This window comes from Mchenga conophoros, linkage group LG14, assembly GCF_057382185.1.
Source record: "Mchenga conophoros isolate Kocher_MC1m ecotype Shallow Benthic linkage group LG14, M_conophoros_male_GT1.1, whole genome shotgun sequence".
Taxonomy (NCBI): Eukaryota; Metazoa; Chordata; class Actinopteri; order Cichliformes; family Cichlidae; genus Mchenga; species Mchenga conophoros.
The window spans coordinates 26,552,065-26,564,911 of record NC_140539.1 but is presented as its reverse complement, the minus strand read 5'-3'; the positions used below and the strand labels follow the sequence as shown (position 1 = coordinate 26,564,911).

Genomic DNA, 12,847 nt, shown 5'->3' with positions numbered 1-12,847 from the left:
ATACAGGATGATTCCGTTTTTTAAGGGACGGTTGGCAACCCTACCTACCGGTGAGAGGGACTTTGCTAGCTGGCAGTTTTTTCAAGCGATGCTGAAATTTCCACATTCCGACACTTCAATTGCTTCGGGTGCTGCCCGCTCAGCACAGCATCAACACCACAGAAATACTGTGTTTACATGTGCGTGGAACTCTGGCGTTATTAACCAGGCTAGCTGTTAGCTTATAGCTCACGCTAGCTAACCACCGAGACATTAAAAGGACAATAGAAGCTGCAGACAACACCCACGAACTTATCTCACCACAACGTAGCACCGAAAATATGTGATTCTAGTTTAGTCAAACTGAGGGCAGGAGGAAAATCGCTCCAATCCTCGAGGCCCAGTGTCCTAAAACTATTAAACATGTCCTCACCGCAACACACCAGTATAAAATCATTAGGTCATTAGCAAGACTCTATAGTACTGCATGCAGAGGTGGCAATTTAGCCATTTAATTAATTGGACTATGGACATATCAAAAAGTTCCAGTACACAGACACCTCGAGGAATCGAGTTCGACACAGCTTCTGTAACATGAAGACTGGCATGCACCTAAACAGAGCTAAAAAGAAATTCAGAAAGGCTTGGGCCGCTCTGCCCGCCACAGTTCATAACTGGTTGTGTGACCGCATGGCTACATCTGATTGGTGAAAGAGTTACAGGAAACTCCACTGGCACCATGATCTATTATTAGAAGCATTATCTAATGTGTGAAATTAATTATTTTTTTTAAAAAAGTAACGGGTCAAATATTGCCAAATGTAGCAGAGTAAAAGTACAGTTTCTTCTTCATAAATGTACTCAAGTACAAGTAAAAAAGTATAGTGGAAAAAAGGTACTTTTTTTTCAAAAAAGTGGAATCTGTTTATTATGAGCTAACTAAGATTAAAAAAGCTATCAAAGATGGAGTGGAATGTCGTGAGAACAGAGAAGCACCTGAGCTGCCATTTTAGTGAGGTTAAGAAACACATAAAAATCCCAAATATCCAACATTTCCTCCCAATAATTTGAATGCAGACTAATGAATGACTTTTGTGCTCTAAATTTTAATTCCTTTGTATCACTACAGATATTAGTTACATAGTAAAGACAATGTTAGTAGTAGTAATGGTTACGAAGTACAGTTATATAATAAATCCCAACAATTCCAGAATTTTCTTGCCATTTACACTTTCTAAAATTATATGTTTAAATTATTGATATGGTTTTTTTTATGATATGTTTCTGTCTTAGGCATACCGACATAAGATCTTGTGTGATAATATGTTTTTCTCCAAAAACAACTGGTGTAAAACCAAAAATGTACACAAAAAATTTACACTCTTTCTGCTCTATGAAACATTAGTTAAGGATTAAAATTCTGTTGATTATCCATTCTAAATTAATCTGAAGTTCATAATTTATCATAGCCGATAGTTATGAGGGAAATCTTGGTCCCAATCAAAATGTACATGAACCATACTGTGAAGACTTAGAATGTCAACACTATGTAAGGGTTAATCCACGACCACATGTCCTTAAAAAGATGACCAAACCCCTTTGTCTGAAGACTTATATAGCCAATGGAAACAATGTGTGCCCATATACAGACAATTTTAGATGGAAATGGAGATAGCAGCTGTTAAAATTGGTCTGGCATTGGCTGTGTGTTTGTTTCACCTCAACTCAGCTGTTGCCTTTGCAGTGTGTCTAGATGGTATGAGACAAATGACTAGGCATATAGGAGCTCAAGCTGGTACGTCGACATCCTCTCTGAACTGCAAGCTGCAGGGAAGCACTCGTCTACCTGCATTTTCAAAGGATGGGGACTTTGTTATTGGTGGTGATTTTTCCCTTCACGTCTACATGAACACAGTTTACAGTGACTACACCAGCATGCCTGAGCCTGCAAAATGCAAAGGAAGGTTAGTAAGTAAGAAGTTCAGTAATGGGAAGAAGAAGGTGCTAAAAACATGTTGGACTGTATGAGGAGAGAAATGTTTTCATGTGTGTTATGTTCTATGGAACTACATTGATTCTGTGTAGTGTTAAAAAATGTAAAAAAAAAAAAAAAAAAAGGGTCATTTATTCTTTATAAAAAAATTGTTGTATTTTCAAAACAGAAATTATACAATATGTTAAATAACAGTTTTATACAGGAAATATAGGAAAGGAATTATATTTAAAAGGAAATAAAAAGACTTTAATTTGTTTAAATTATCCTGTTGTTGATTTTTTCTTTATTTTATTTTTGTAACATTTAACTTAAACTAAATCTACAGTGTATATGCTAACAGTGACACAACTATTTGCAGCCTTTTCACCAGTGAACTGCAATCATCGCGTGCAATGGTTTTTGCCATAGAAGAGATTAACAACAGTACAGAGCTGCTGCCCGGAATCAGGCTCGGGTATCAGATATATGACTCATGTGGATCAGTGCCTGTAGCAGTGCACATGGCATTTCAGTTTCTAAATAGCTTCGACCCTGTGTTTTCCATGGATAACAATTGCTCACATTCTGGTATGGTGATGGCTGTTGTTGGTGGCTCGGGGTCTACAGAATCCATCAGTTTGTCAAAAGTCATCAGGTCCTTTAACATTCCCCAGGTAAATGTTTTCAATTTCTGTCAATTTTTGTATTTAAAATATGTATGTGCATGATATTTGATTTTGCGGTGTGTGATGTTTTATTTAATTTGGTTTAGGTTAGCCACTTTTCAACATGCGCATGCTTGTCTGACAAGCAGCAGTACCCAAATTTCTTCAGAACAATTCCCAGTGACCAGTTCCAAGCTGAAGCAATGGCCAAGCTGGTAAAACACTTTGGCTGGACTTGGATAGGTGCTGTTCGATCAGATTCGGATTATGGAAATAATGGCATGGCTTCATTTCTAAAAGCAGCAAAGAAAGAGGGGATCTGTGTGGAATACTCTCTTTCTTTCCATCGAACATACCCACATAGCAGAATTCAGAAAGTAGCAGATGTTATCCGCAGGTGTCCTCATCACAGATATTTATTCTGCAAATATTAGTTTTACTGTCTAAATTAAAAATTTTCATACATTTACATTTTAAAATGCTTCTAATGCACAATATTGTCTGTCAAGGTCTACAGCCATGGTTGTTGTGGCACTTCTCTCTTTGGGGGACATGAGGGCACTTTTGGAGGAGCTATCACATCAGCATTCCCCACCCCGCCAGTGGATAGGCAGTGAATCATGGGTAACCAACCCAGAATTAACGAGGTTTAGTTTCTGTGCTGGGGCCATTGGATTTGGGATTCCGAAGTCTAGAATCCTAGGTCTCAGAGACTTCCTGCTGAATCTGTCCCCCTCACAAGTGGCTTCTTCTCAAATACTTACTGAGTTCTGGGAGGATGCATTTAACTGCACACTGACCAAAAGTAAGACATTTTTCTTGGTTTAAATTATCTGATCAACTGCTGATGTTACAAAGTCTGATGTTGCTTCATGGGCTGACCTACTTTCATTGAAAAGTTATTAATCATGACCAAGTGTGAGGAGAAAATACAGGTGTAACTCGAAAAATAAGAATATTATGCAAAAGTTTATTTATATCAGTAATTCAACTTAAAAGGTGAACGTAATATAAGATTTAGACTTACTGCATGCAAAGTGAAAAATTTCACACCTTTATTTGTTTTAAGTTTGATTATTATGACTTACACCTTATGAAAACCCAAAATTCAAAAGCTCAGAAAATTAGGATATGGTGAAAAAGGTTCAATATTGTAGGCTCAAAGTGTTAATGTCTAATCAGCTAATTAATTCAAAACAGCTGCAAAGGGTTCCTGAGCCTTTATCTCTCAGTCTGGTTCAGTAGGAATCCCATTTATGGGGAAGACTGCTGACCTACTTGAATGTTCCCAAAGAGCTGTATCAAAACACATTAATAGAAAGTTATGTGTAAGGGAAAAGCATGGAAGAAAATGGTGCACAAACAACAGGGATGACCACAGCCTGGAGAGGATTGTCAGGAAAAAGGCCATTCAAAAGTGTTAGTTAGTTAGTAAGAGTTAGTGCATCAAGAGCCTGGACATGGGCTTCAAATGTCGTATTCCTCTTGTCAAGCTGCTCCTGAACAACAGATGTCAGAAGCGTCTTACTTGGGCTAAAGAAAAAAAGAACTGGTCTGTTGCTCAGTGGTTCCTCTTTTCTGATGAGAGGAAATCTTTTCATCTGAGGCTGTGCTGAGGCTTTTATTTTTACACTGTTCCTGCAGCAGGGCCTCAAGGGTGGTCCAAACCTCTTCTCGCTCTCCTCCTTGCAAGACACTTTAAATCCTTAAAGTGTGGCCAAGCACAGTAGCTATCTTGAGCCACAGGTGGTTGAGGGTAGCTACACATTGTGCAGGTAGCCTTGAATTTCACCATGTAGTTTGAGTCATCATCGGAGACCTCCATGGTGTGATGCAGGTGGCAGAAAACAGATAAACCCCTGAACATGAGACATATGTCTCTGCTCTAAGAAGCTCAGTCACAAACCTGTAGTAGACAGTTCAAGAAAGTAATTATTAATCTACACAATAACTGTCAAATATCCGGTCTTTAAGTGATGATGTGATGAATCCTCCTTCCGGGCCCAAACTACCCTGCGTTTAATAAGGCTTTTGTGTTTTTAACATGTTTTAATGCTTTGTGTCTGGTTCTATTCATTCTCAAAAAGCCCCTAAAATCAGCGAGGGCGACAGCCAGTCGCCTTCTCTCGGTTTTTATTAGCGCTATTCATTTTAAAGCTCAGTTTTTAAAACCTTACTGTTGTAGACAGTGTTATTGTTAATGTATGTTTGGGGGCGTTGCACGCCGGAACCTTCAGAGGTTTTTCAGGGTTTTCCCTATCGGAATGTTATGTGAGAAACAGTTTCCTATATGTGTTGTGAGTGTTGTGACTACCTGTGGTTGTTTCTAAAAGTGGTCAGTAAACGTCCTAAAAGTGGCACCTGAGTTTTTGAGCATTTTTATCCTGAGGTTATAACACTTATGATGCAACTACAGCCCAGCCCATGCAGCAGTATATTAATGACTAATGAATTAATGAACAATCGAGAATCCTCACGGCAACTTTTATCGAGTGGAAAGAAGTTAGCGTTCATCCTCCACCTTCACTGTTTATATTATGCTAACATAGCTGTGTCGCTAGCTATCACTTAGCTCATTGTTATATATCAGTTATATATCAGCTAGCCAAACTAAAGTAACCCTACAAACGCCACTGCTGTTTACTTTTCTGTCTTCATTTATGTCAGAAGTGATAGCAGAGCTGTACATCTTAATTTGTTTCAGAAATCTCTCAGTCAGGACAGGCTATATTATATTTAGATGGAAGCTAGCGAGCTAACTCCTTGCTAATTTCTAACTCCGTTAAGTTTAATAAATTCCGTTTTCATGGATGCCTGGATGTTTAACTTAATTGCTACACCTGGTAGAGCAGCCACACTGATCTTTTTATTACAGATGAAAGAATTTAGACACTTTTTAACTCTCAGTGATGCCGCAGGCTTATGGACATGCAGCAGAGTTTGGGACCAGACACGGCTAATGAGGTCAGACTTAAAGAACGAATAGAGCTTTTTGAAGAAACAGTAACAAAAAGTTAAAAAATAGTTTAATTTACTTGCATGGCTCAAGGACAGTCGCTAGCTTTTGGAGTTTTACCAGCTCTGATGGAGTTATAATGACTAGCTTGTGCTTTTGTTTGGCTGTTGCCCCAGTCTTGTTTGCTCTTGGTGTAGTTCCTCCATATTAGCAGGGCTGTCTATAAGGCGTCTAATTTTTCTTGCTTTTCAGTGTCATAAAGCTGTTGAATTTTACTTGAAATAGTCTTTTGGCAGAGCAGTTGGAAGTTGGATCACCTGACGCTAAGTGTAGTACATTTTCTAACCCCCTATCTTCTACCACTGATAGTGGGTTACAGTCCAGAGCAATCAATTTTGCAAGAGAATTTGTAAATTTGTCCAATGTTGACTTACTAATTTTAGTCCTTAAGTTAGTCATTTCATCAAGTTTGGGCTGCCATTACCTTTTGTTGGTACTCAGACTGCTAGCAACATGTTTTGCATTTAGATGGTAATGGAAAGTTGAAGTGCTTCTGTGGTATGCAAACTCCATTTTTCACAGTTTGCACAAAGCCACACTTTCATCAAGCCTTCCATTGGGTAGTCTTTTGAAATTAAACTTGCCTCCAATCATTCCTAGCAATGCACTTTCTTCTGATTCTGATGTGTGCATCAGTGTAATCGATATACCAGAAAATTGTGCATTGACAAAAGTTAGCCTTTGCCTGGAATGCAAACTGCAATTAAATACATAATTTTTTTAGTACATTGTTTTTTTCAAATTAATTAATTGCAATTAATGCTCCTAGTTTTTATATAACCAATTCAAAGTACTTATAGAACAATCAGGTAATAAGATAACACGCAAATTATTTTTGCTACTCCAAAAAAATATTTCTGTCCACTCTAACATAAAGGAGAACATCACAAGCCTGATACCTGCAGGCCTGAAAGCAGGAGGTGTATCACCCCTCATGTCTTCAAATCAAATCAAATCAAATCACTTTTATTGTCACATCACATGTGCAGGCACACTGGCACAGCACATGCGAGTGAAATTCTTGTGTGCGAGCCCCACAAGCAACAGAGATGTGCAAACACAACAACACAAACGAGCAAAATACAAGAATGGCCAACCTGAAACTAATAAATATATGTACAATATATAATAGTGTATGCATTTCTGGATGTGTATACTAAATATTTTCCTACGTGTGTGTGTGTGTGTACACAATTTTACAAATTAAATAGTAAAAAAAAAAAAAAAAAAAAAAAAAAAAAATAATAATAATAATAATAAAATATATAAAATATACAGAGTTGAATATGTGCAAATATGTTGCCTCTTCGACCTGGAGGCAACGTTTACATTGCAAGCGGCCTTTGGTGGCGTTTTGGCAGTAACTGCAATATTCAGCAGTTGCCTCATTGTTCAACACACTGCACAACACACTTACTACACATTCCTAACATGCCAATCTCTTACATCTCAAAACTCGCTCTCTCTCTCTCTCTCTTTCTTTCAGCTGTTTTCCCCCTCTTCCTAAACAACCAAAGCCATTTTGCCATATCATCTTCTGAGTGGTCGATATGGCACATTTTTCCATCTATATGAAAAAGGTGTTTTTTCTTTTCTTTCTTTTTTTGATCGCAAGAAGAGACTGCTTTTGAGCGCTTTCCTTAGAAAACACTGTTTTTACCGTTTCTTTCTGCAGTAAACATGACAACAATATTCAGGAAAAAGACATTGTGTGTATTTGTTATTGTAACTCTGGTTTTATGTGGCCTATTAACACAATTTAAAAACTGGTACATACTTTGAAGTTCACACTTTTAAAACAAAAATTGGAGGCTCAGGGTTGACATAGCATCTTGTTGCTGTGTCATCTTAAATTGGTCATGTGTAGTTTGATTCATCATCGGATACCTTCATGATGATATAGAGCAGTGGTTCCCAAACTTTTTTTGCTGGGCCCCCCTTTGTTTTACAAAAAAAATATTCGCCCCACTCCCGCGCGCCCACGCACAATCACATCCTCCAACCACACACACCCATATTTTGCTCCATTGCGGTTTATTTCACACCTCAAACATTTAGTAAACAATTAAGCAAATACAAGTAATCTGCAGGTAGTAAGAAAATAAACTACTAACTCTTTTACGCTGCGTCCGCACGTACACGGGTGATTTTGAAAACGCAGCTGTTTCGTCCACACATAAACGGCGTTTGGAATCACCGAAAACGGAGATTTTTAAAAACTCCTTTTTTGGGTTTATGTGTGGACGAGGAATACAGAGTTCGTCACACAACGTTAAAGGTATGTGCCTTTTTCCACGTCACGCTGTGCGCCACGTTATTGTTTACAGGAGATAAATTGCAGAACGGCAGATAGTCAGATTAACAGTATTTTGTCTCTATCTTCAGGCTTTACACACTTACATTTACACATGCAGTTACTGTCCCTCTATTTAGAAAGGCAGAGGCGTCACGGTGTAATTATGTTACATGTAGTTGTTTTTTTTTTCTGTGTAATAATATTCAACATTGCTATCAATACATTTTTCAAAATATGCCTCTCTGTGCAAAATGGGTTTAAAAACATGAACAACTGTGGGATATATATATATATATATATATATATATATATATATATATATATATATATATATATATATCTAAGACTCTTAGATAACTTTGAAATGTTAATCTTTGGTTTATTTCAGTGTTTTATTTGTTCCTCAGTCCGTGCTCACATTCTCGGCAAGCGAGTATGGACTTGCGTACTTGAGAATTGAGAAAGGGCCATGGTAAACTAGGATTATTTTCCATTTTTTATTTTATTTATTTTAACCTTTTAGAAATATGTTTCATGTTACCAACATAATTTGCAACATTTATAAAGAGAACACAGTTGAGATCTAGTTCAACGTTGACATCTGCTCTGTCTTTTTGTGATTTTTAGATGCCACTGCAAAGAAGAAAGTATGTGATGGAAATGAAGACATACAGAATCTTCAAAACCAGTACACTGACACATCACAGCTCAGAGTTACTAACATGGTGTACAAGGCCATGTATGCAGTAGCACATGCCATCCATAATGCAGTGTGCAAGGAAATAAATGGCACTGCAAAGTGTGACAAGTTAACCAAGTTAGAGTCCAAACAGGTCAGAAGAAATAAATATGTTGATGCCAGTGTCTTTCATCAACTGCAATATGAGTTGATATGTAATCAGTGTTCCCTCTAAGCTGCGCGCGTGCGCAATTGTGCACTGCTGGCACGGTCTCTGCGCAGAAAAAAATCTGCATTGCGTAAACAATTCTAACCTGAATTGAAATTAAAGTAAATACTTTAACAATTCTGTTTTGCAGTGTTAGTCAGTAAGTGACTGGCTGCTCCTGTATGGGATTAGAACGATGCCACCTTATCCCATAGCGCAGCTAATCACGCGACTCACATTCGTATATACGCAGCTAATCAAAGTCGTTGACAGGCTATGACAGCGTCCTTATGTGCCGGTGTTTTAGCTAGCAAAACGGTGTGGCTGACAGTGTGGAGTGAATCCACGTTAATGACAACGTGTACAACCATTGGAGATGTGAGCGGGACAGACGGAACAATTGACGGAAAAAGTGTGGACTTATATACCAGTATATACCAGTTTTAAATTGTGTTGATAGGCCAGTTATGATAAAAATATATGCAATGTTTGGTTTTCTTCCTGAATATTATCGTTGTTTATATTTACTGCAGGAAGAAACGGTACAAACAGCGTTTTATAAGGAAAACGATCGAAAGCACTCTCCACCTGTGAGCAAAGATGAAACCAAAACACCCCCCACCCTTTCCTATTGGTGGAAAAATGTACCATGTCGACCAATCAAATCATGGCATGTAGTGTTAAGAAACGGGAGGAAGTTTTAGGAGTGACGGCGGTGTTTTGAGAAGTGAGAGATTTGCAACGTTGGGACGCAAATCTTGTGTAGTTAGTGTGTAGTGTAGTCAATAGTTTTGTTGTGTGTGTCAGAACAATGAGGCGACTGCTGAATGTTACAGGTGTTACAGCAGTGATACATCTCCTGTTGTCAGGTCTGCAGGTATCAGGCTGTTGTTCTCCTTTATCTCATAGTGGACAGAAATAATTTTTTGGAGTGGCACAAATAATTTGTGTGGCATCAAATTTGTTGCAGAACAGCTGATTGTTCTGTAAATATTTTGAAATGTTTGTCTAAAAAAATGCCTTGGCTGCATGTTTAGGTAAACAGCTGCAAAAAACTTTGTTGTTTGCAAAACTCAGTAACTTTTTTGAAGAAGTAACTATATAATTAATTGCCCAACATTGGTCTTTATATACTGTATATTGCAGACAGAGAGTTACAGGAATCTCTCCCAGACCACAGACTCATAATAAAAGTCAGAGCTCTATTTAAAAAAAAAGAAAGAAAGTTGTGTTTATAAATTGGAGTTCAAGTTATTTTTACTTCCAATAGTGTTAACATACTACACAGGTCATGAACAAGATTTTTTAAAATTTCAATGTAAGTGGGCTAAAGCACTTAATTAAAAGTAGTCTAACATAAATATAAATGCTGTTATTGGATTATTTTAATAAACCATGTAACTTGGATGGATTCGATGATGGCGTGGCCACAGTGCTCACGTCTACTGTTGCTCACAGTGGTCCAAGGGACCGCTCAGGGAGTTTGCGTGTTCGCTCAGACACATGAAAGATTAGAGGGAACATTGTATGTAATATTAATATTTGTTATTGAAATAGTGCATTTTTTTTCCTTTCCCCTCCCATTATACCTAATTTCATCTTTTCAGATTTTAATTGAGCTGAAGAACGTAAATTTTTCCCGAAATGGCTATGATGTGTCATTTGACGCTAATGGGGATCCTGTGGCTATTTATGAACTGGTTAACTGGCAGAAAAATGAAAAGGGCGCAACTGACATGGTGACTGTAGGGCTGTATGATGCATCACGGCCCGTGGGCCAGGAATTCCAGATCGACAAAAACATTACCTGGATGGAGGGTAGCATGAAAGTAAGCATTCAAACTTTACTAAACAATGATTACAGCTGCATAGTAAATATTTACATGTATTCTCCAACATTTATGTCTTTGACAGGTGCCAGTGTCAGTGTGCACGGACAGTTGTCCTCCAGGAACTCGTAAAGTGTTGCAGAAAGGAAAACCCATCTGCTGCTATGACTGTACAGCATGTCCTGAGGGGGAGATCAGTAATAGCACAGGTAAAGAGAAATGATTGCCATGCATTTAAAATGTTTCATTGTGTATATATGAAAATCAAGAAAATTTTGTATTTATGTGTTTTTTATCCAGATTCGACTGATTGTTTACCTTGTCAAAAAGAATTCTGGCCTAACGCAAAGAGAGACACTTGCATCCCTAAGCCTGTAGAGTATCTTTCCTTTCAAGACCTCCTAGGAATTATCCTGGCTACATTCTCAGTTGTGGGTGCCTGTCTGACCATCGTAATTGCAGCTGTATTCTTTTGTCACAGGAAAACTCCAATTGTCAGGGCCAACAACTCTGAGCTGAGCTTCCTGCTGCTTATCTCACTGGCTCTGTGTTTCTTATGTTCATTAACTTTCATTGGAGCACCATCTGAGTGGTCCTGCATGCTGCGTCACACTGCATTTGGGATCACCTTTGTGCTCTGTATCTCCTGTGTACTTGGGAAGACTATAGTGGTTTTAATGGCTTTTAAATCGACACTTCCAGGTAGTAATGTGATGAAATGGTTTGGCCCTCCACAACAAAGAATGACTGTTGTGTCTTTCACCTTTCTTCAAGTTTTAATATGTACTGTTTGGTTGGTAGTGAGCCCTCCCTTTCCAATAAAAAATCTAACCACGTACAAGGAGAAAATCATATTGGAATGTGCATTAGGCTCTGCTGCTGGCTTCTGGGCTGTGCTTGGATACTTAGGCATACTTGCTGCCTTTTGCTTTGTTTTAGCAGTCTTAGCCCGCAAATTACCTGATAATTTCAATGAAGCCAAGCTTATCACCTTCAGCATGTTGATATTTTGTACTGTCTGGATCACATTTATCCCAGCATATGTCAGCTCCCCTGGGAAATTCACTGTAGTTGTGGAGATTTTTGCAATTCTGGCCTCCAGCTTTGGGCTAATAATGTGTATATTTGCTCCCAAGTGTTTTATCATATTGTTCAAGCCTGAGAAGAACACTAAGAAATATTTAATGAACAAAAATCAATCATAGTATATCAGAGCTTCTAGTACTTGCAATTATTGTACAAATTCAATGCAAAAACAAAACTTTTCAATTTTTTTTTATTTCAAAAATCTCTTTATTTATAACTTTTTTCTGTTAAATAGCTTCAAATTTTACTTTTAAAGATAAACTTTTTAAAGTTATTATTTTTTATTTATTTTTTGGTTTATTTTAATCCAATAATATTTAATTTGGAGTAAAGTAAATAAACAGAAAATCACCTTTCACAATAACACTACATGATTCCGAGTTATTTTTCAATAGTTTTCAATTCCCCCAAGCCCCCACCAGAGAATTGGAACTCAACAAAAAGAACCGGCCTTCAAAATTTCAGCATTCCATTATACTCAGTAATAAAAAAAACATCCACCATCAATCCATTTTCTTCCGCTGTATCTGGGGCTGTGGGGGCAGCAGCCGAAGTAGAGAAGCCCAGATTTCCCTCTCCCTAGCCACCTCCTTGAGCTTGTCCAGGGGAACACCAAGGCGTTCCCAGGCCAGCCGAGAGATATATCCAGCATATCCTGGGTCTGCCCCGGGGCCTCCTCCCGGTGGGACATGCCCGGAACACCTCACCCAGGAGTCATCCTTGTCAGGCGCCTGAACCACCTCAACTGGCTCCTTTCGATGTGAAGGAGCAAGGGCTCTTCTCTAAGCCCCTCCTCAATGGCTGAACTTCTCACCCTATCTCTAAGGGAGAGGCCAGCCACCCTTCGGAGGAAGCTCATTTCCGCCGCTTGTATCCACAATCTCGTTCTTTCGGTCACTACCCACAGCTTGTGACCATAGGTGAGGGTAGGGATGTAGATCGACCGGTAAACCGCTTTTACGCTCAGCTCTCTCTTCACCATGATGGACTGGTGCAGTGTCAGCATCACTACAGCCACACCACCAATCTGTCTGTCGATCTCTGGCTCCCTTCTCCCATGACCCGTGAACAAGACCCCAAGATACTTAAAATCCTCCACTTGGAGCAGGAACTT

The 12,847-nt window shown here is 38.5% G+C and overlaps 1 protein-coding gene across 1 annotated transcript; it reads left to right on the top strand.

Moving 5' to 3' along the window:
- The first annotated feature begins 2,352 nt into the window (after positions 1–2,352).
- LOC146559895 (extracellular calcium-sensing receptor-like) lies at positions 2,353–11,852 on the top strand. Its single transcript, XM_085244360.1, has 7 exons — positions 2,353–2,628; positions 2,727–3,016; positions 3,129–3,424; positions 8,559–8,764; positions 10,426–10,647; positions 10,733–10,856; positions 10,948–11,852. Exons 1-7 carry the CDS (start codon positions 2,368–2,370, stop codon positions 11,850–11,852), a joined length of 2,304 nt encoding a protein of 767 aa, XP_085100486.1. The 5' UTR covers positions 2,353–2,367.
- Positions 11,853–12,847: the final 995 nt, after the last annotated feature.